Here is a 23308-nt window from a genome sequence, read left to right on the forward strand (position 1 = left end):
GATTCTAGATTTTTTTTTCCTATAGTATGAACCAGGAATACCTTTTCTTACTTTCTATAAATCTGAATTTTCATGTCTGTAAGTCTCCATGATCACCAGAGAAAAGTTGAAGAACGCAGTTGTGGTACTTTCTAAATTTAAAAGTGGCAGCTGTGGAACATGCTTTGAGTGCCACTTCACTATTTCTCATTATACATCTATGGCTTGGTTGTCTTTCTCTTTAACGTCCCTTGTGCTTGTCACAATATCTAAGGGGAAATCTGAGGTCTGTGCAGAAACTGTTCCACCTGCTCCTTCAAGGTCCCATGATCCTGGCAGATTCTCTAGGCTTAATGAGCTGATTGCTCCTTGGCTAAAGCTCCCTTCCTCAGACCTGCTGGGCAGCACGAGGTGCAGCGATGTCTCTGATGAAGAGCATACTGAAGAAGAAAGAGTCGCTGAAATAGACTGAAGAGGGGTCAAGGTAGTGTCTGAATGGGGAGAGGTGCATCTTAAAAATTGCAAGTTATCTTTCTGAATTACCTGATACTGGGAAGGTGAATTATGAAGGCCTGATGTATAGAAAAATTCACTGTCTGTAGAATTTTGAATGTTATGTTCAGTTCTTTGGGGACTGCTGCCTACAGAGGATAGATCTGTATTCCAGATGTCACATAATGTGTTACTGCGGCAGGGTTGTGCTTTGGTGCAAGTAATGTTCCCAGCTTGCATGTGTGTGCAAGGTTGATGTGTAGTCCAAGCCATCCGAGCCTGCAGGCTTTCCAGGGTAGGACTCCGAGATATGCCATGCACTGTGCAGAATCCTGGTGGTTTCTGGGATGGGAGGAGGTTCTCTAGAAGGTACATTACATTCTTCATATCCTTACTTAATTGTGATACTTCATGAGTTAAAGTTGCAACCTGTTATGGCAGAACAAAATACCCCAATATTAATTTATGCAGTACACATTACAGTTATGCCTGAAATATTTTTGTTTTTTATTATTATTATTATTATTTTTTTAATTCTAAAAACATAAGATTTAGTCTGAAGTAGATCTATTTTAAGGAGATATGTTTTACTAATATATGTCTGGGAAACAGTCCATCCCTTAACTCAGCTGCATGTTACACTACTTGTGGCATGCTGAAGTAATTGAACAACCCAATAAAAAGTTATAATGGAAACATTACAGCCATAATTCACCTGATTTTACATGACTTTGCTGTGAAGAAATACTGTCTTTCAAAGCAAAGTTTAAGAGAATAGGGTTATTAGTTTTGTTGTTTGTTTGTTTTTAAATATATGAACTTCAAATGTAACAGTTTCTGATGCCTTGAGCTTTAGTAGTTGTATTTTTTGCATTTCCAAATTAGTTTGACAGCTTCTGTAGAAAGAGTGTTTTTCTTTACTACTAGTATTAAATAGCTGTGAAATTCAGTTGAATGCTTTGTCTCCTGTAGTTAAGTAGAAATTGAGGTTATTGTATTCAAACCTTTCCATAAGTGATGAAAAGCTCTTTATAATATTACATGATTATTATTATTGCTTTGTTTAAATAGCATTGGATAAACAGTTGTCTTTGTTTTTCAATACATACTCCACCTTTTTTTGCTGCTCTTTTAATGTTACATTTTCTACCCTAAAGCCTATTGCTTACCAGTGTACCTGGAGAGGTCCAGATTACATTAGAAGCCTATTATAATATATTGCTCTTTTTTCTCTCTGTGGTTTACTTCCCTTTGCAATTCAAACTTGATTGAGACATCTTCCTGCCATCGCTCCTTCTGGACACCCAAAGAAGTGAAGAAAAAAATTTGCTTTTTGGGAAATGGAAGTTGAATTTTGGCAAAGAAGAGAAAACTGTCTGCTTGCACTGCAGATGTAGCTTTGCTGTTCTCTTCCTTAGGTTTCCATTGGTTCTTCTATTCTGGAATTCTTCTATTCATAAGATCAATGAGACTTTCAGTCTGCGTTGCCTTTGAGGCTCAAATTAACAGGCCGCTGATGCTCTGTTTTCCAGTAAGTTGAGTGAATGAGAACTGAGCTGAGACAGACTTTTCATAGATCATCTATCAATTTACATCACCATTGCTATTTGTGAGACAGACATATCTGATCTAAAGGCACTTTAGGAATTAGGCTAATTGAAGAAGAAAAAAATTCAGGGCAACTAGTCTCACTTTGCATTGAATATTTACAATTTGTGCAATGATAATTCATTTTAAGTGAATTAAATTTGGAAGATCTTGAAATTTGCTTTATCATGTCAGAGTATGAAAAATCTCTGGTTTCTCTGCCAACTTGCTGGCTAGGTCTCAGGTAGTTCTAAGGTAACCAATCTATCTGGATGAATTAGGACACTAAGACGATTGCTAATAGTACTAAGTAAGAACAAAACTAATATAAAATACTAGGTTAAAAGAGAAGTAGTAATATAAAATTCTCAAGATCTACTCATGGTGAAACAATCTAATTCCCTGGTTTTATAGTTAATTGTAGTGTATGTCTTGCCAGAAGGGTGCTCAAAAGTTACCATCCAAATGACAATTTTCTAAACCAAGAAAATACAACCAAAATGTAACCACTAAATGTTAGATTCAAGCATGACTGGAACAGTTTGTGATCAATAAACACGGTATTGTTCTGGAGGGACATTTCAAGCAACTCATTTTAGGCATCCTTCCTAACCTGCTTTTTTTTTTTTTTTTTTACATTTATTTTTAGTTGCTAAATGTAGTTCACATTCACTTTTAAATATTAGTAATATGAAATTCAACAAAGATAATTGTTAAGCAACACATCTGAAAGGAAAATATCAGAGGCATGAGTATAAATACAATACTCTATGAGCATAAATATGATACTCTTCCTATGCAGCATATTACAAAAAATGGTCTTGAATCACACACTTGTATGTATTAGCCATACTCCCAGGATATATCAACAGAATTTTTTTTATTGAACAAAGGGAGTTTATCTTCATCAGGAATTACTTTGACTAGCACAGCTTGGGATCATGTACTTTGTAAGGGTTTTCAAAGATCTAATCACAGACAAACCAAAAGAAAATAAGGAGTCTTACAAAACAGAATGAGTAAAGAAAGTCTGTAGGAATCAGGTTTGTTAAGCTGTGCTGTAACAATGTTTCCAGTATAAATGGTTTTGAGAAAGAGAATGACAATCAGGCTTTTCTTCTACCTTCTAGAGAAAAGAGAAAAATTGGTGATAAATGTCAACAGAGGTTTACATTTGGATGCTAGGAAAATAAATCCTTTCAATATGGCAATGTTTTGAAATTCCTATTAGAGTTAACAATATTATGGTTATCTCCTATCATAATAGTAATATTTTTTGTTGTTCCAATCATCATCTAGTCCCCAGTTTTAAACTCAGTTACTTTCATTCTTGATTCATTTCCATGCCTCAGATACATTTCCACTAAGGAAAAGTGAAGAAGGAACACGTCAATGAGTAGGCCCTGTGCCTTACATCCTACTTTAAACAAACAAACTAAGAAATAAATAAGTAAATGCCCAAGCTTTAAAACATCAGTCACTCTAGTTACCATCATCTGTCAAAAACTTTTGAGCTAAAATTAAAAGATTGGCAAAAACAGCTGTAGAGAGTACTTCACACTCATCAAATTACAGAACAAAAAGCACTCAGAACAGAAGCAAGATAGGAGTTCTTAGGAAGTATGAATATGAATGCTTGAAGGAATATATGTTTGAACAAATATGAATAGACCATAAAAATGTTTATTTTGTGTTTACGGTTTAGAAAACTTTTATTTCTTAAAACAAATGATGCTAGGTTTCACATGGTTCTATGTTTAATTTAAATAGTTAAAATACGAAATGGATAGATTGATCACAATCAGTTTTCATCATAAAAAACATTATTAGCTCTTTTTTTTTGCCACATTTGTCTCTATTGAAGAATGTTTTGCAATTAAATGTACTTTTTTTTTCCTCTCCTTATAAGAGGATGATTTTATTTTCAGCAGCGGGATGCAACGTGTTTTAAAATATTCTATTTATAAAATTTCTCTAGGTGATCTGATAAACATATTTACTTAGAACTGTTTCTCTTGTGAGATGAAAGATAAATATCCATAGGAATGCATTTTCACTGATCCAAACGTGCCAAATGCTTAGAATATTTTAAGCACTTGCAAAAAAAAAAAAAAAAGCTGAATTTCCAGTAAGTATTCCAACACGCAGCTAAATAGAATGCAATTTTCTGCTAGAAAACTTGACCTTATTCATATTTCTTTGTTTGTTTGTTTTTCAGTTGAATAGGAGAAATGTAAATACTCTGCTCATTATACTGAAATAATGCTGTAATTGTCATATCTACTGATGTAGTAAAATATGAAATCAGTCTCCATTTTCTTACTTTAAGCAAGGCCTCTACCTAGCCTTATTCTTTGTATGCCTTGTTTATACATACAAATCCAAGTTTCTGGACAATGTTGGACATCTGAGAGCATCTCTGCATGGGGAAATGTGGACCCATATTTGTGTATTCTGTACTCTGAGCTGACCAGGGAAGATGTGGTATGGTAGCCCAGTAGCCACAGTGGTGTAGGTCTGATCCTGACTGCATTCTTTAGCACTACTTTAACTAATGCAGCTGTAGGAGACTGCACTGGAGCTGAGTTGAACACAGTATGAAAGGGACATGAAAATGAAATCCAAGTTTGTTTTCATAAATTGTGCTAGCTATGCTTGTATGTCCAAATATGAAACCATGTCCCTATATATTTGAAAGGGGAGCATGCCCTCTGCAAATTACAAGAGAAAAATTATGACTAAAATTTGGGGATTTTCTTACTTTTAACTGCTCAGTGTTTTAAATAATTTAGATTTGGTTGTTGTATATGCATTTTAAGTTGAAGTATTCTCATATTCTTTCCATATATTTATACTGACATTACAGAGAACTAAACACATGGTAGGACATAGACAATGATACAGTGGTAGGTGTATGGGAACTGAATCACGGCCTGAACCTCTCATTGATCACCTGAGGTGAGCAATGAGTCAGCACTGGGAGCACAGGTGAAGGCAATTCACCTTTTGTACCTTTTGTAGCAAGCCAAGGACACTGGTAAGCTTTCTATCTATTCTCTTTTTGTTATTATAATCTTCTTTGCCAAACTCTCTTGTTTATTTCATAATTATAACATCTTTATATTCATTGACTATACAGTAGGCAAGTGCCTTACTCTAGATTTATGGTCCCATTCTCCCTTTAGATACATACACACTGATAAGATTCCCCCTGAGCCTTCTCTTCTCCAGACTTAACAGGTCCAGCTCTCTTATGAGAGATGTTTCAGTCTCTTAGTCAGTTTAGTAGCCCTTCTCTGGACTCATTTCAGTAGCTCCATGTTTCTCTTTTACTGGGAAGCCCAAAATTGAACACAGCATTTAATTGGAGGGCTGAGTAGACCTGCTGTCAGTGCCATTCTAAATTCAGCCCAGAGTACCATTGGTATTATTAGCCACAAGTGCACTCTCTTGGCTTGTGGTAAGCTTGTTGTCTATCAAGACCCTAGATCCTTCTCTGGAGAGCTACTTTCCATCAGATCAGTTCCTAGCTTGTACTACTGCATGGGATTATTCCTCCCCAGGCATAGGACCCTTCTCTTGCCTAAGCTGAATTTCAGGAAGTGCTTCTCTGCCCTTCTCTCCAGCCCGTCAAGATACTTCCAAATGGCAGCAAAGCAGTCCAGGGTATGAAACCATTCCTCTCAATTCTATATCATTATTAAACTTGCTGAGAAGGCACTCCATCCCTTCACCCAAGACACACTGGGTCCAGTACTGACCCCTAGGGGACACTGCTGTCTGAAAGCCTCCAACTTTCTATCTTACCAAGTTGACCTGACCCAGGATGAAAGAGTTTTACAAGCCTAATATTTCAAATATATGGAAATAAAAAAGTTATATTAAGCCTACACAAGATGGAAGGAAAAAAATAAAACTTTTCATGTAACCAAAGAGATCAAGAAAAAGAGGAAAAGTTGTATGAATGGACTTTAAAAAGTGTATATTTAAAAATTTCCCCATGTGGACTCATAAGAAATTATCTCTAGTATCTTCATATTGAATGACAGTATGCTGAAAAATAGATGTGAGTCTCAGATCTTAGTGTCAGATTGATAGATTATGTGTTGAAAATTAGAAGGGCTAAGAAAGGGCATTTCTATGACACTATTCCTTAAGCAGAAATGATATACTTCTGTTTCATTCTGAATAGAATCAGATAAAGTTATTTGAAATATTTGATGTGTATTTGAAACTCAGTGACTTCATTTCTTTCAAGAAAATTCTCCAAAAGCACAGTGTTGTTCTCCAAAAGAAAAAACAGAGTAAGGTGTGTGGGGATTGAGAAGAAAGAGAGAAATGGAAGCACATAAAAGAAGAAATTCTTAGAAAATTCAATATACCAGCTATGCTAACCTCACTTAATTTTTAGCTCCAGCATCTAAAAAAAACTTTCATAGAGCTTTCATGTAGAAAAATATCCTGTGAGACAATCAAAAAACCCTAAACTGCTCTAAGTTTAAGAATTCCATCCCAATTTTCTAAGTCATTTATTGCACATTTATCATATCCCAACATTTTCTTAGTTTTCTCCAACATTCCTTGAATCACTGTTAATACCCAGTATCTCCAAAGTATAATTACCTCATTATTAAGCCTGCTGATTTGCTGTTTGGTCTCTTCTGCTTTGATAACAAGCACTGCAGCACCAATTTCTGCCTCTGAAAATTCAAATACATGTAAATGGAGACATATAACAATTTGGATCACAGTGTCAATTTTGTACTTATGCTTTATACTAAATTAAAACCTAGTTTGTACTTCGATGAAATAAAAATAAAATCTTGTCTTTAATAGTCACTATTTTATTATGTGTAAGAAAACTGTGAATGAAGAAAGTTTGTACTGTTGTCTTCAATCTGGTTTTGAAAGGACCAAAAATGATAACTCTGAGGCCAATGCTGTAACATGGGAACAGTCTTTAAAAACACAGCTACAAGTAAGTTACTGTTATTACTGTTCTGTTTAGTTTCAAGAGCAAAAAGCATTCTTGTGGCCTCCAGGCAAAAGGTACATATCTACCTGAGGAACGTTTACACATAAAAGGAGTATGCTGGAAACAGTCTGAGCTGCACTACTTTGGTCACTTCAGCATTAGTCCACAGGTTTCTCTCCTAGTCCCTCTTGATTTTTTTTCCTATTTCTGTTCCTCTGTGTGGCTATTTTCTCAGTCTTTTGAGAGTATCAGTTGTTTAAGACTTCATAAACTCTCTGCTATTCAGATTTTCACTACACTACTTCCTGTAGTGTAGATTCCTTTGCATCTGTAAGCATCCTTTTAATAAAAATAAGCAAATTTATATAATTGGTATTTATTTGTGTATTAAAATATTTTGTTACCAGTTTTTGTCTACATGTTTAGTACCTTCCCTGCCAAAAACTTTGGAAGTGTGAGGCTCCTGACTGATCCTAAAGTGCTGCTGGCAAAATATAATGCATGTGAAAACAATACTTCTTGCAAGAGGTTATATCATGTCTGTTGGCAGGAAAACAACAACTGGCCTTGGGAATCCTGTTGTAATTTTCCACGCTGTTCAATGTGGTATTGAAATGGTACTGAAAGGGTAGGTATGTTAGATCAATTTATGCCACTTTTAAGGATTTTCCTTTTGAGAATCGAAGAAATAAAGAGGGACAGAAAGCAGTTAAAAAAGCTCTTTGCTCTGAAGTGTAATTTCCCAAGTAATACCTCCAATTGTTGGAGATGCCCTGGATTCCTGCCGAAGCTGATCAGAGCTGAAGTCAAAGGTTTGACTTTCCTCATTGTGATTTCCATCTTCAACCCCATCAACAATTCTGTAAGGAAAATCAGAGTAATTAAGCAGTTTCATAGCTATCACGCTCATAGATATATTGTCAAAAATGCACGTATGTAAGCAATGATGAAATTTGCACAATATTAGTTTTAGTGATATCTAGAAACTGTTACATTACATTATACTATGAGGCTCAAAAGTGGTGCTTGAGCTGTTATCTGCAGCCAAAAACCTGAATGATTTCTGTGGAATTTGCTATAACACCTATTTAATGTCATCTGGCCTCAGTGCTTCAAAAGGCAAACTTTAAACACCAATATCCCTTTTGTAGAGATTTCTAATTATATAAAATGCTAACATTTTAACAGCCTTTAAAGCACACAAGGGAAAAACTACTCAGATAGGAACTGAAATTTTTAGCTGTTATATTCTTTAAAGTATTTAAAGACAAAGACTAAAAAGAAAATATATTAACAAAAAAGCTAGTCCTCCAGAGCCATAAGGCAGGCCCCTATTCAGTAAGTATGCAGTGGGAAAGATGTTTGTTTATATACAAGCAAGTGGAAGGTGGAGTAATAATTTAGTGAACAGACAACATATAAGCACAAGAGTCTCAGCCCTTTCTGAATTAGCTGCTGTACAGCCATGAATTTTCTCCTGAAGACATACATCTCAATTCCTAGGAACTAGAAAGGCAGAAAAGACCATGACCTCTTCTGTTCAGTAGGTCAGCACTGGAGTACTGTTTTCTCTATGGGTTTGAGAAGATTCAAAAGCACAAATACCTCCTCCCAATCATGCCTCTATTATGAATTGTAGGCTTTCCTCCTGCTGATGCTCTTCTGTTTCAGATGCAAAATACATAAAGTGATCGGTAAGACTATGACTGTATTCTGGAAGTTGGGATGATGAATTTCATTTTTTCTGCCAAGGTCTGTTCCAATGTTTTAACTAGTCTTTGTACATCTGCTCTATTGCCTTTACCACACTGTGCAAGAGACAAACCTGAAGTGAATTCTGGTTGACTTGCTCTAGGGAACATGCACAGAACAAGTTGTTCGAAACAAAGTACATTCTCTTGAAAAAGCAAGGGTTATTCATCTCCCCATAGTATTGACTGAACATTTCAGATCAAAGCAGGGTATTCCTTTCTCTTTACATCACTGTTCAGCAGCAAATAAAATTGAGAATCTAAACAAAGATCTTATTTTTTTTGTCATACTTGCTAAAAATATATGTGTTTTTTTAAAAAGTGTTTTTGGCTTTTCAGTTAAAATGTTTTAATACTGTATACTGAATTGGGGAAACACAAAAGGTTTTTGGATAAAAATGTCTGCAAAATACATACATCAAAGGTTATTTTTCCAGCCTAGTAAGAGAATTATTCTGAAGTTATAAAGTTTGAAATGAAATAAGAAATAATATGATATGTAAAAGCACTTATTTCACATTTAGTCTTACAGCTATCTGGATGTATATGTTAAGAACAGTAATGATCAAAATAAGTTTTGGTAGAACTTATGAAAGGTATATGTTCTCTGAATTGCCACTTGTTATGCAAATAACAATGACTTTCTGTCACAGCTGTTCTGAACAAAACATATATAAGATCCAAAAAATAAATGAGAAAATATCTACAATACTTTTCAGTTTTTCTCATGTAGAAGTTGGTTTTTCATAGGTGTATGGGAACTGTTGATCATGGCCTGAACCTGACTGATCACCTGAGGCAAGCAATGAGTCAGCCATGAGAACACAGGTGAAGGCAATTCACCTGTGCTACTGGAAGGGATAGAGCCTGGCTGCACTTCTTCTAGATCCCATTTAAGTGCTGACTACCACCAAGAAAGGATCTTTTCTGGAGTCTGCTCCTTGTGGAGTTTACTGCAAGCCTATGACACCAGTGAGCATTTATTTTGATTATTTTTCCATCACAATAATCTTACTCAGCCTAACTTTTGTACATCTATTGACTGTACCATAGGTTTTATTCTTTGTATTGACAAAAATGGCATTAGTTTGTATCCTGCTCCTATTTAAAATGCACTCATGTTGATTAAATATATAATTGGGTGGGAGGATTATTATATACTATTACATGTAGAACTTTTATGATTGCATCCTTAGAGACTAATGTTTTGACACACCTAACTAAATATTGGTCATGCTGTGGTTATTTCTTGTCTGCAATGGCAAATAGCTGAAACTACCATTCTGCCTATAATGAACAAAAGAAATTCTTGAATATGTAAAATACTTAAAATTATAGAAAACAAAACATGAACTGAAAGATCACCTTGTGTTGCTCCTGATATGACCAAAAAAAAAAAAAAAAAAAAAGTGATTGTGATTTTGGTAATGAATTGACCTTGATTTAGTTGTCAATTAATGAGTATATTCCAAGGATACAGAAATAGAAAAAGTAAGTCAAATTAGAAGTAACAGAAAAAAACACCATCCTAAATATTTTAAATTAAATGCTTAATGAAACATTAAACCATTGCATAACTTTCCTTTATGTAAAAATTCACATTTACTTTATATATAAACTTGCATTGTCAGGTTTCCTTTATCTAATGCAAAAACCTAAATATTTTCTAACATTACTTGGCAATATTCTTTCCAGTATAATTCTCTATTACTATATTTTTTTATTTTTTTTTTTTTCACAGTTATACTGTATTATCATTGATTTGCTTCCTAAATTACTGTCTCTGACGGACTGAGGATGCTTCGCAGTGCTACTGTGGGAATACAGATTATTACAGTCTGGCTTCATAGCATCATTTTGTCCATCTGTTCAAACACTCGTTTTTATAACTGCTCTGTACTTTCTATTTTTACTCACAGAAATTCTTTATCTGTTGTTGAAGTCCTACAATGGGTAATGGTTTATACAATGAGAGGATTTCTCCTTTTCTATGGAATGAAGTGTTGACACACTGAGAATTAACATTTCCAATATACATATATATTTTTTAAAAAAGGCTTTTTTAGCATTACAGTCATAATTTTTTAATAGAAATTATGTGACAGGAAGAGAATAACTTCTTTCATTACCTTGGGCTCAAGTCAGGTGGACCTCCAGAGGTCAGTGCTGAAAGATGTAATTTCAGGTTTTTCTCCCTCTTTCTAGAGTAGTAATGGAGCTCTGTTTCGTGTTTGGTCCTTGAGGAGTTTGAACTGCAAGCACGAATGGGTGAATGGAAGGGCACTGTTCCTGAGGCCAACTGTTTCAGGTTTCTCCCCAGGTGACTTTTATTGCTTCCTGCCTTCTTCTGCTGAGAGCAAGTTGTAATTCTTGTATGGACTGGTGAAAGTGTGCTGCTCTCTTCTTCTCCTTCCTCATCATCTTCCTCATCTTCCACGATTGAAGGGAGTTTCTTCTTTATATTTCCATTTCCCTTGAGCTCTGTCTGAAAGAGTAGATAAGTACTAAGGTAAAATTCAAAGCCTGATGTTGCAGAAACTATGTTTCTTCTGGTGCTTGCACTAGAACAAACCCAGCTGTAGATCGACTTTCATTACACAATAGAACTAGGGTTCTTTTAGAATTCTTCCATTCCTTCTCTTTTCAACTATGTCTATACATGTGTACAAGAGAAAGATACATATGCACTAAAAAGGCTCTCTAGTGATCTTGCCAGTGAGCCTAAGACAATATATCTTATTACCAAGAAAAATTACATGACTAGGTCTTGAAAGCCAAGTGGCACACGTACACTTGAGTAGATTAATCTTGTCTTACTGAAGTGTTATTAATTCTGAACGTTATACTCTCAGACTTCTGGCACAGTCAGGGAAAGAACTGAGACTCGTAATTCATAGAATTACACATTTTTAGACTGAGCCATTTGTAATATGCAAATGGCATTAATAACAATTCAGTTGATCCTCTGTGTCATTTACGATTTAAACCTCTGCTACAACAGTTGGCGGATTTCGCAGTTTCTACAGATCAGCGTTAATGAATGAGTATTGTGACAGTGTCAGTTTCAGAACAGAGTTATCGCAAAGCAGAGTTACATCTGTTTAAAAAACAAAATGAAACAGAAGCAGCAAACCAACTCTGCTGATGTTTGGTGTTGGACCCAAAGCAAATTAGAAGGCTTATAGACCCAGGTTCCTACTAAGTGCTGTGTGAGAGAGCAATGTATCTTTCTCTATTTTTTCATGGTAATAAAATACAGTGGTTATGAATACTGGAATATGACAATGTGGAGCTCATGTGAGGGTCAGCTTGTAAATCAAAAGTAGTCTAATTTATCCTCCTGCTACAAATCACTGGATTGTTAAGGCAAAATGATCCGAGCCAAATTAACAAGCTACACAGATCTCAGTGAACTGAACAGCCAAGTGTACTTTCATGGTTTCAGAAGAGTTGCTGTTTTTTATTTAATTATTTTTCATGCTACTCTTTTCACTCAAGCTTCATTATGCATTGTTAACCTAAGCTACAAAGGCTTCTGAGATAAGCTTCTGTAATTCAGTTTTCCGGTTCAGACCAAGTAAGATTAGCTGGGTAAAAATACACATTTTGGGGATTTATCTAAATGTTCTAAGCTCCTATCAAGTATCTATCTATCTATTTTAGGTTAAATTTTGCTATGAATTACAGCACACTTCCACTGAGTTAATGTTTTTGTCATATTATCCTTTGGCAGATACAGTGAATTAGGTCCTTTCAATCTGAGATTGAAGAGATAAGAATTATAAACAAGTCCTTCTGACATTTTTAAAAGAAATAGAATAACAGCCTTGCTGTTAACAGTAATAGCCACTTGAAGGCTGACATAAGGATCAAATTGTACAGGATCTGGCTCTGATGCAGCCTACTCTCTACAGAGAATGAGTGTTATCCATATTCAAGACTTTTGCTTGAGGAGCTATTTATTTAAAATGCAAGTGCTATATCACAATATCCAAACTCAGCACCTGGAAAAAAAGATCATAAGCAGTTAGTCATAAAATGAACAGTGCCACAGCTATCTTTAGGATGCTACTTAAAATTCATTCTGAACACAGTGAAGTCACTTAGAGTTTTTCCAACTTTGCTCGCGCTGTGTGCATGTTTCAAAGTGAAGCTCTGATTTAAAATACAGGTAACATACCTGAGATAATGTAGACTTGTTTGATAATTTCGATATTACCTGAAACAAAACAAAACAAAAAAGTACCAAATATGTGCATCTGCACAGCACTGGCTTCCAAGAACATGCAAACATCTTAACCAAAATATTTATGTTACTACAAAAAAAAAAAATCTCATTGTAAAACAGCTGTGTTAAATTAAACATAGCACTGAAAAATGACAGTCTTTGGTTACACTGTCAGAAAACAAAATATTTTTCTTTCATTAAAAAAAAAGTATCCTGCAAAAAAAAAACATTTTTTAATTTAATAAAATGTTGGACTAAATCTTCAAACCTCCAAACGAATGTAGATGTGCAAACATATGTCTCATGAGGCTCAGTGTTGCTTTGATGGAATCCCATGCAGAAAGTGTGCTCTACTTTGCCCCTCTCTCTTTGTAGTTTTAGCTCCTAAGCCAGTCTAGTGCTTACATCTAGATAATCAAACTGTTTCATAAGAACCTGAATCTCTAGGGATTTTTCAGTCAGTGAAAGGGACTAAAGAAAGTAGGACCAACATAATCCTCAGGGAGATACATGCATAACAGCTATTCAAGGCCTTGAAATTTTTCCTACATCGATTATACAAAAACAAAATCAAATAAATGACTTATGATTTTAATTAAGACTTTCCAATAAAATCTACAAGAACTACTAACTACTGTGTGATATGAATGTTCTGTTCTTTATTTAAATGTCTATACCTTGACTACAGACAAGACATTAAGCACGCATGTTGTATTAAGAGGAATATTTTAGTCTGGCAGGCAGAAATTTCAAAAGCGATTTTCAGCTTTTCCATGCTCTCTATGTTGAGATAAAAATGTTTAACATCCATGAATTTTATAGGGTCTTTATATTTAATTTTTCCCCTTTCTTATTTTTTTTTCTTCTTCACAAGTCTTTCATATTAACCTGAAAACTGTTTTACAACTGGTCATAACAGTGAGGGTGTTAGTGGTAAGATATATGACTACACATTATTTAATTTTGTGTAAGCAGAAGTCCTGCTCCACAAATGCCAAGCCAGTAGCAGGTGTATCAATAAACTTAGCAATAACATTCTAGGAACTGCCAAATAGAACAACTGCCATAATTAGGCTATGTAAATAAAACAACTGCTGTGTTCTTCCAGAGTCAGAAAGAGTGCTAAATGATATTAACTGATCATCAGATCTCAGATACTGACATCTCCCACTTTGCACTGTAATTTATGCTGGTTTAAGAAGCATTCAGGAGAACAGTAAACAGGAAATGTATTAACATATTAAAGTTGTTTTAAAAAAGATCAGACCCAGGAAGTACACTGCACACAAGTTGAAGTAGATTAATTTACAGTTGTGCCCAGAACTTAGGGGACTCTGTTTGCCACCTAGGCACAGGTGCAGAATGAACATTAAATAGCAGCCTTAATTAAAAATCCAAGGCAATACCAAAAATTATCATCTAACATTAAGTCTGCAGTATGAATTTGCCTGCTTCAGGCTTTGGGAGGGACTTTTCATTTGTTCTTAGTAATACATGTGAAGATCTCTCCTCACTTGACTTTATTTTTTCTCCTGAAGGTACCTGTTAATTCCTATTTTACATCCTGAAAACAGAAACAAAGAAATCGCTATGTGAATGTCTCCCAGATGTTCAGTGTTGTTCTCACATACCCACTGTTTTCTTGTAGCTGGGCTTTCAGCTCCACAACTGTGTTAATACACTACAATGAGAATTGTTGCCTGTGACTTTTAACATCATATCTTTTTCATATAAAAACAAGCTCCTGCGTTTTATGTCATAGTAGTTGAAAGACCTCAAGAGTTCTCAAGTCTGAAAGTTTTTATAACAACTCCCTTCTCTCACTTTTTCTGCAAAAATATTGCTTTTAAAGAGAAAAATAAAAATAATCACAAGAATGTGGACAAAGCCAGCAGGCAGTAACAGGTAGCAAATGTAAAAATGTAAAATCATGGACATACTTTTATCTCAATAAATATTTTCTATAGTCAATATTTAGGAAGAACTGTCCTAATCTTTAATCTGTTAAAACTTTATATTTACAGCAACACACTGATGCATCTTACTTAAAATCCTTTTTTTAATTCCTACATAAGAGAGAGGATGAAAAATAGCTCACATTCTTGTCTCTTAAAAGCAAGTGAAATTTTGTTTCAGCAAAGACAGATGAAAGACAAACACAACTATTTTCCCTGCTTCCCTAGGAAGAAAAAAGTCTTATATAAACCCATTCATTTTTTAATTTCAGCCCTGGTGTCTTGTAAAACCAGCTATTAAATTTAATTTAGTTAAAAATATAACAGATCATGCACTAAAAACAAAATCATCAAATTCTTCCCATGAACATTATGCTTTTGTACTTGCTTAATAAGTTAATATAGAAATCTTAAAGATGTAGCAGTCTTTATCATTTCTTCTTGCAAGCAGGAGAAGAACATTTTCACAGATGGAAACATAGTAGTTTGCTTTTAAAAGCTGGTAATCTGAATATTCATTCAGGATCAAGGGACAGCAGTCCTTAATAGAATTTCTTTGTAGCTTATTGACTTGTAGCTAAAGCAAGTCCATAGATGTACAATGATTTAAGATGAATTCAAGTTATAAAACCCTATAACCAGAAATATACAGTTAAATTTGGTGCTAATGCAATTAAATGCATAGGTAAGTAAATTTGTATTTTGGTTGCTCAGAAGAACGTTGTCCGCTTTAAGTGGCTTCATTCCTGTTGCCATCATGGGAAGAAGAATAGAAACAATTTCATTGAATTGCTTGTAAGATTTCTCTCCTAAAATATATCAATAATGCTATGTATCTGCAGGTTCAAAAGGATAAAATATATTTTCTGGAAAGGATTTGAAATCAAACTAGAATACTAATGTTCTTAGTCAGCATTTGGAAGCAGGAAAAACCCAAAAAACCCATTTAGAAGCATTGACAATACCAGGGGGAAAAAAAACCAACTCATACCATATGTTCTATTCTTTCAAAACTTACTATATGGTAATGGAAAAGATACAAATACATAATAAGGGATTAATGTACCACTGAAAAGCTTAATGCCTCACATGCTCAGTCCTCAGTTTTACATAATCAGAAAATTTTTCAATGAGCTATCGCAAATCCCTTCAGTCATGCGAGTCACAGACTCTCAAAGAATCTGATATTCTTTTAATATGACTGTTAAATACAACTGTTTTTTACTGAGCAACTCACTGCTCCTCTTTTATTTTTTTAAGAGTTTCTATAACCAGTTCACTAGCTTGTCTCTGTATTTTTCCCAGATTCCTTTTTATCTATTTTCTTTGCATAATAAGTAAAGATTACATATTTTGTGGAAGCAGATGCTTTCAGCATTCCCTGATCCTACTTACTGCATAAAGCATGTTGAATTAACAGCAAAAATCGTACAGATTTTCCACTGGTACTTTATTCTAGGTGACCAAGAACTGAATTGTCATGAGATCTTGAGTCTTCTGTTAAGCCTTTATCTACATCTTTTAAACAAATTATTATAGCCTGTGAAATTAACCTAAGTTTTCAATAACTGGTTGGTTGTGGTTAGCTTTGGATAAGTGGTGGTGAGGTTTTTTTTGTTTGTTTTGTTGTTTTTCTTTTGAAAGTTCATACCTAATTGCATTCAAATTTCTCACGTGAACTTTCTATATTTAACATTAGGAGTCTAAATGTCATACATCTATTTAAAACTTGGAGGTTAATTTCACGTAACTAATTACCTCATATCACTAATTGAATAAATCATAAATATGGCTGATATAATGTCATTTTTTAACTTCTGTATTTTTGTTTCTCTCTCCTCCATCCCCCAAAAAGAAAATGATGTCCCATTCTGCCCTTGTACATTTCTTTCATAGCATATCTGGCGTTAAACAAAACAAATTAAAACACTCCCTCTCCTCCCTTCCTGCTTCCCCCTCACTCCCCCCCCCCCCCCAAAAAAAAAAAAAAAAAGAGATACTGCCAGTAAGGTGAAAAGAGACAGAAGATGGAACTGTTAAAACAGTTGATCTGGCACTGGCTGTATATTGCTCTGGCAGACTACACTTCTGGAAAAACTTAGAGATTACTGCAAATAAAAGGAATAGTGGAAAAACCATTTCAATATTCCTACTGCTAGATAACATTCTGTGAAGGGATTACTTTACTTTACAAAATATCAATGGAAAATACAATGAACTTTAATGTACTTCAGAGTAATTGAATTCAAAATTCTTCCTCTTCTTTGAAATACTCAATTATATGCCTAACCTAATTCAACTTGAAAAATTCACAGTCTCATAAATGTTTGTGGTACTGGTCCTATGAATTGTTATCTGATCAGACCCAAGCTGAGGCTGTAGAACCAGCGCAAGCATTGCTTTTAAGTTAATATTCTTAAGTAAATCTTCATGCTACTTTCTAAATAAGTAACTGTATCTAATTTCAGTAAAGGCCTTGAAAAGCAAAGATTAAAACAACATAACAGTTCTTGAAAAATACTCTCCCAACAAATTTTATTTTCTACCAATTGCCTATTTTCAAGCACCCAAGCTGTACTGCTAGCACTTATAGTTCAGATCAGTGAGACAAATGTTATAAAATGCAAGGAAGTTGAGCCTCGTCCAGCTTTCAGGGTAAGTGTTAGAAATCGTGGAAGGACAGGATGACAGAATCATATAATAGAATCATAGAATGGTTTGTATTGAAGAGGTGTTAAAGATTATCTAGCTCCAACCAATTAGGTCAGGCTGCTCAGGGCCCCATCCAGCCTAGACTTGTACACCTTCAGTAATGGTCCACAGTTTCTCTGGACAGCATTTTCCAGTGCCTCATCACCCGCTGAGTAAAAAATGTCCTCCTAATATCAGGTCTAAATCCCCCCTCTTTTAGTTTAAAGCCATTTACCCTTGTTCTGCACCATGAGACTGTGTCAAAAGTCAGTCTTCCTCTTGTTTAAGTTTTTTTTAAGTATACTGGAAGGACAAAATTTAGGTCTCCCTAGAACTTCTCCAGGCTAAATATGCACAGCTCTTCCAGTCTTCTGTCACGAGAGAAGTGCTCCAGCCCTCTGATAATGTTTGGGGCATCTTCTTGACCTGCTCCAATAGCTTCATATGTCTTGTTTTGAGACCCCAGGTCTGAATGCGATACTCCAGACAGGAGTACAGTAGAGGTGGACACCTCTATCACCCTACTGGACACCCCTCTTTTAATGCAGTCCTGGAAATAGCTGGTATTGGCTCATTTCAAGCTCTTCAACCGCCAGTACCCTGAAGTCCTTCTCCACAGGCCTCCTCTCAATGAATTCTCCTCCCAGTCTGTACCTGGGATTGTCTTGACCCAAGTACAATAGCCTGCACTTGGCCCTGCTGAGTGTCATTAGGCTCTAATTTCTTCTTAATAAGGAATATTTTACATTTGGGTGGTTGCTTGATGAGTACCTTAACCTCTACTAAAAAAAGCAACCAGAGCATACATCTGGTTCCTAGGTACATTTAGAGCTAAAACTTTTGGGAAGACAGCACTAATACGCAAACTTTTAAAGCAATTCTCATGATTTTGCCCTGGGGCAAGAACTCATGTCCTGGCATTTGAAGAAATCACCTAAAGTCAAAGTACGTAACCTTGTTAAGTAAGAAAACCACTATAATTTCCTTCCCCTGAGATGCAATTTGTGTTTCATATAGACCCATAGTACAGAAAAGCTGAGTGTGAAGGCTCTTAGAGCTCTTGACAGCTTTATTAATCAAGAAGTTCTCAACAGCTTAGAAATTAAGATGATATAGACATTCAATAAGTGAAAAAAAAAAAAAGCTTCAGTTTTCAAGGTAGCATAGCATAAAACCTAAGTGTTAGAGAAATCCAATATTGTTTGCTAAAAAAGGTGATATATGACAATAATTATATAAAAACCTAATTACTGTACAAGTAACAGTACAGAAAAATCAGAAGTATTGAGTCAATGTCTGAGTTCAGAAATTTCCACTGAACATGACTCACAAAATGTTATAGCCTTTCTTGCTGTGTTCAGTATTGAGAGAAACTCTGAAGAATGACAATGTAAACTCTTTAACTGTTGAAATAATGATTAAACATGCTTTTTCACACTGTAGGATTGCAAAGGTCATCTAATAATAAAAAATGACAATATTAAACCTATCAAAACAATTTGAATCTTCAATCTAGGAAAAAAAATAATTTTTCAGAGCAAAAAATTTCTTTGATCTCTCTATATTTGCAAGTGTATTAAAAAGTATAAGGACTTCAGAAAAGCTTTGTCACAATTTTATCATTCCTGAATCTCACTGCATTCTAGTCCAACAGCAAAAATTGATGCCTGTGGCTTTTCATGAGTCCACTGCCTTCCAGACTGCATCTCCATTGGTTGTTTATCTCCTATAGGCTACTCCAGATGAATTCATGTTCTTGCTAACATCAACTTTTTGTCACATAAACTAGTTCCTTTGCCTGTTAATTTCACAAAAAAATACAATGGAAACAAGAATAAGAGTCTAGGCTTCAGCCTTAAGCCTATTTTTTTTTTTTTAACTGATGGTTGCATAGTCATAATACCGAGGGAAACATGGCTAATTCGGGGCAACAAAACAAAATCCATCAGAAAATGTACTGAAAGTGGATTTGGCCTAAAAATAACATGCATTCCAGTACTATTTCTGGCACTATCTCCAAAATAGTAGTTTCATAATATAAAACACCACGGAAAGGTTCTAAAGCCAAAGCTTCCCAAGAAAAGGATCCAGCAATTTTTTCACCATTTCTAATAGACTGCATAATCTCTGTGAGACATGGTTATATTAATGACAATAACTTTCTTTCTTTGCGTATTGAAATATGAGAGAATATGTCTACATTAACATAGATAAGATTTCAGGCAAGGCAGAAGGAACAGAAAATAACTGAAAATAAAGCTGATTCATTTAATGACAGAGTAGTTTCAATCCAAAAGGATTCATTCAGTCCCCTTTACCCTACGTAAGTATTGTCACTCTATAAGTAATAACGCTTAAGAAATCAATGACCTTTACTATTTAGACCAAAAAGACAACCTGGCAGTGAAAATCTGCATCCATAAAATCTGATTCAGCTTTAGATTGATATTCTGCTGCTTGATTTCATTGGTTAATCCTGGGACAACACCCTTCAATATCTCACAAATGTGCCTTTAATGCATTTCAGAGGTGACCTTAATTTTCTACATACATACAGCAGTATCTCAAAATCTAGGAATCACAATAAGATGTTAATTAAGTTCTTGCTCAGGTTAACATATGTAATAAATTAATGCTTCTTTTAGAAGGATAGAAATATCACAGGACACAGAAGACTACAAAACAGTTATTAAATAGTCAGAACTCAACTATCTACTGCATTTTACTCATCAGCCAAGAAATAGGAGGAATTTATGTCAATTAGCTCTGTAGCAAATATAAGCCATCCTTCCATCCTCATTCTGTCTCCAGGTAGACTGTATCTGCAGTCTGTATCATAAAGAAAACATTGAGATATTTTCCTTTCCTTCATAAATTAGTCTTACTTTACAAGTAATAAAAGGACAGATTACAGTAAGAACACTTCTAAATTTAAGGCCACTTTCTGGTCATTGCCATATTGGTTGCAACTATGGAGAAAAAAATATCTTTACTTTCTAACTGTTATAAGGTATGAGGTACATCATTATTCCCCATTTTTTTCCACTGTAGAAACAAATATATAACATAAAAATCAGAAAGTTATAACAACATCATTATCATATTGTCCTATGGCACAATGAATTACATTGGAAAAAGTTATCATCTAGCATGCCTCTGTAACTAAAATAGAAATATGGTTAACTTCCAAATCAATACTTTCTGAAAGATGGGAGCATTTTATGGCTAAAATATTGTCTGACACTGTTTTATATTCTCCTCATACCAGTGTCTAAAAACATCAATAAGCTGCTTTTCTAGCCTGGATTTTTTTTTCCCCCCCAACACGTAAACCTCTGGTTAAGCTTTATAATCTGATGCAGAATGCAATAATCCCAGGAAGTGAAATGAATGAGAATGGAGAGTGTTCAAAATGACTCAAAAGCTAAAATTAGAAGTAGATTTTACTCCTTATTTAAAATTTAAATCTAATTACAATGAAAATTGTTTGTATTTATCTGGAAAGTTCTAACATGCAATTGTGAATACCTCTGTTATATACATGCATTTAATAGTGCTGTTATATGTGTAAGAAATGATCGTGATTTCTTTCTCTTAACCCATTCTCAGGAATAAGAGAGCACTCTCAGATAAGCATTTTAAGACAGGTCACATGTATATAGCACAGTCCCAGACAAAACTAAATGGACTATTTTTCTATCCTCCCCTTCAGCATCTCATGGGATTTATTCTTATGGACAATGCTCTATTTGTTTTAGGCATAAAATGGAAAAGATTTGTAAAAAAAAAAAAAAAAAAAAAAAGCAGGAATTAATAACAACAACAACAAAAAAAGGAAAGATGACCAATTGCATCAGTAAGTTGCAATAAGATGAATTTTCTAAAAGGAACATCACTACAGGTGACAGGAATGAATGATCAGAGAGAAAAATTGAGAATATAGATGGCATGGAACATAGTGTTATTTTTTTAAATATTAGAATGACTGAAGGCTACAGAACTGATCCTGGAACATACCAACAGTAAAAAAAAATTCTTCAAGTAAGGATACTAGGAAAGAAAATGAGAAGATCACCAAGCCTGAAAAATGTTATATCAGTTCATCCTTCTTGAATTATGTTTCTTTATTACATTAGTTCTCAGTGGTCTACCATATTGAAAGATTTATTAGAAGTAGGCTAGTGAGATTACCATCTCCCTGTCTTGATGGGCATTGAGTGAACTGATGGCTGAAAGGCACCACACATCATGGGCATCAATGACCACAAGTAAACAGGCTTTATGAGTTAGCAGACAACAAAAAGGAAAGAGACCTGACTTGTGGTATAGGTCCAGGTCAGCCATGCTCCCACGCTGATTGAAACAGGTAATTGCCAGGCAGAGAAAACAGAAGAACTGTAAAACAACAAAAGGAGGAGGAGCAGACCCAACTGTCGGAAACTAGTATCCACCTGATATAGCCAAAGATTCACCGAAACATGATTAGTGGCATGAATATAGGTAGGAGACCTGAGAGGTGTCTTTCAAAACACTAGATCACGAAGCTAATTCCTAAAGTTCTCACTCATACAAAATATGAAAATATAAAATATGCAAACTGAGCTGTGTAAGCAAGATTGTGTGAGTACTGTCTAGCTCAGCAACAGGGTAATTTATTCTTGGAGATGGAAGAAAAAGAAAATGAGAAACTTGTACAATGTGAAAAAGTGATAAGCAATATTTCACAGTAACACTATTGTAGAGCAGTCCATGCATACAGGCATGTAAGAAACCTACACCTGTGAACACATCAGTAGATGTGTCAATGTTAATTGTATGTCCATGATTTTTTAGTGATTTTAGTTTTTGCTGGAGGAAAACATTCATTCATATACTGTACCATCTGAGAAGATGTGAGGCTTTCACACTGCACCTCATGAAAAGGAGAAATGGGAATTCAGAGTGCAATAGGTAGAATGCAGCAGATGTGCAGCCATCAGTCATTTAATTTGGTCACACTAACAGAACGACGGGAATTTGTTCTGTGTGGCTGCCAAGTGCAGGTAATGAAGAGCAACCTAAGGCCCTTTATTTTTCATAATAACAATGAAGGTAAAGTATTAGTCTTCTGCTGCTTTCTGATTTGTTCACTTGTTTATCCCACCTGTTATAACAGTACTTTCAGAGAAATACAAAAAAATGCTGGACTGTTCCCTCCTTTTGCAGCATTTGTACCTGCTATACCACAGACACCAGTGAGTTACACCTATATTAATAGCACATAATGTTAAAAATGGCAAGCTTTCCTCAAAGTGTTCCAACTATATTCATAAATGACAAAGTAGTGCTCATTAATTTTTCTGAAGTAAGCCACTCCTTTCTACAAAGTAATATGGCAAAATCATTTTCCATATTAAAAGCATGGTTGAAATTATTTGGGAAATACATAGAAGTACTCACTTTGAAAGATATTTTGCAGCTTTTTACCATCCAGTACACTGCAGGATAAACTGTGATTTAGTCTAGAGTGAATGAATTATGACTAAATACAACAGTGTAGAAATAGTTTAGAAGTCAATCTTTTAAGTACGTGGTTTTTATTACAGACAAAAAATACTTCTGCAAATTACTAATTTTTTGCTTTAAAAGTTAAACACATGAATAAGTAATC

The 23308-nt window shown here is 34.8% G+C and overlaps 1 protein-coding gene across 1 annotated transcript in view; it reads right to left on the minus strand.

The window, feature by feature from the left end:
• Positions 1-173: 173 nt before the first annotated feature.
• KCNH8 (potassium voltage-gated channel subfamily H member 8) overlaps positions 174-23308 on the minus strand; it is a 162337-nt gene continuing 139202 nt past the window's right edge. Inside the window, exons 12-16 of the mRNA XM_031590022.2 lie at positions 12965-13003; positions 10914-11269; positions 7787-7893; positions 6682-6758; positions 174-900 (exon numbers count right to left, since the gene is read on the minus strand). Coding sequence (XP_031445882.2) covers positions 190-900; positions 6682-6758; positions 7787-7893; positions 10914-11269; positions 12965-13003 — 1290 coding nt within the window. The 3' untranslated portion in view covers positions 174-189. The remainder of the gene's footprint in view (positions 901-6681; positions 6759-7786; positions 7894-10913; positions 11270-12964; positions 13004-23308) is intronic.

This window comes from Phasianus colchicus, chromosome 6 (assembly GCF_987193195.1).
Source record: "Phasianus colchicus chromosome 6, bPhaCol1.hap1.1, whole genome shotgun sequence".
Lineage (NCBI taxonomy): Eukaryota > Metazoa > Chordata > Aves > Galliformes > Phasianidae > Phasianus > Phasianus colchicus.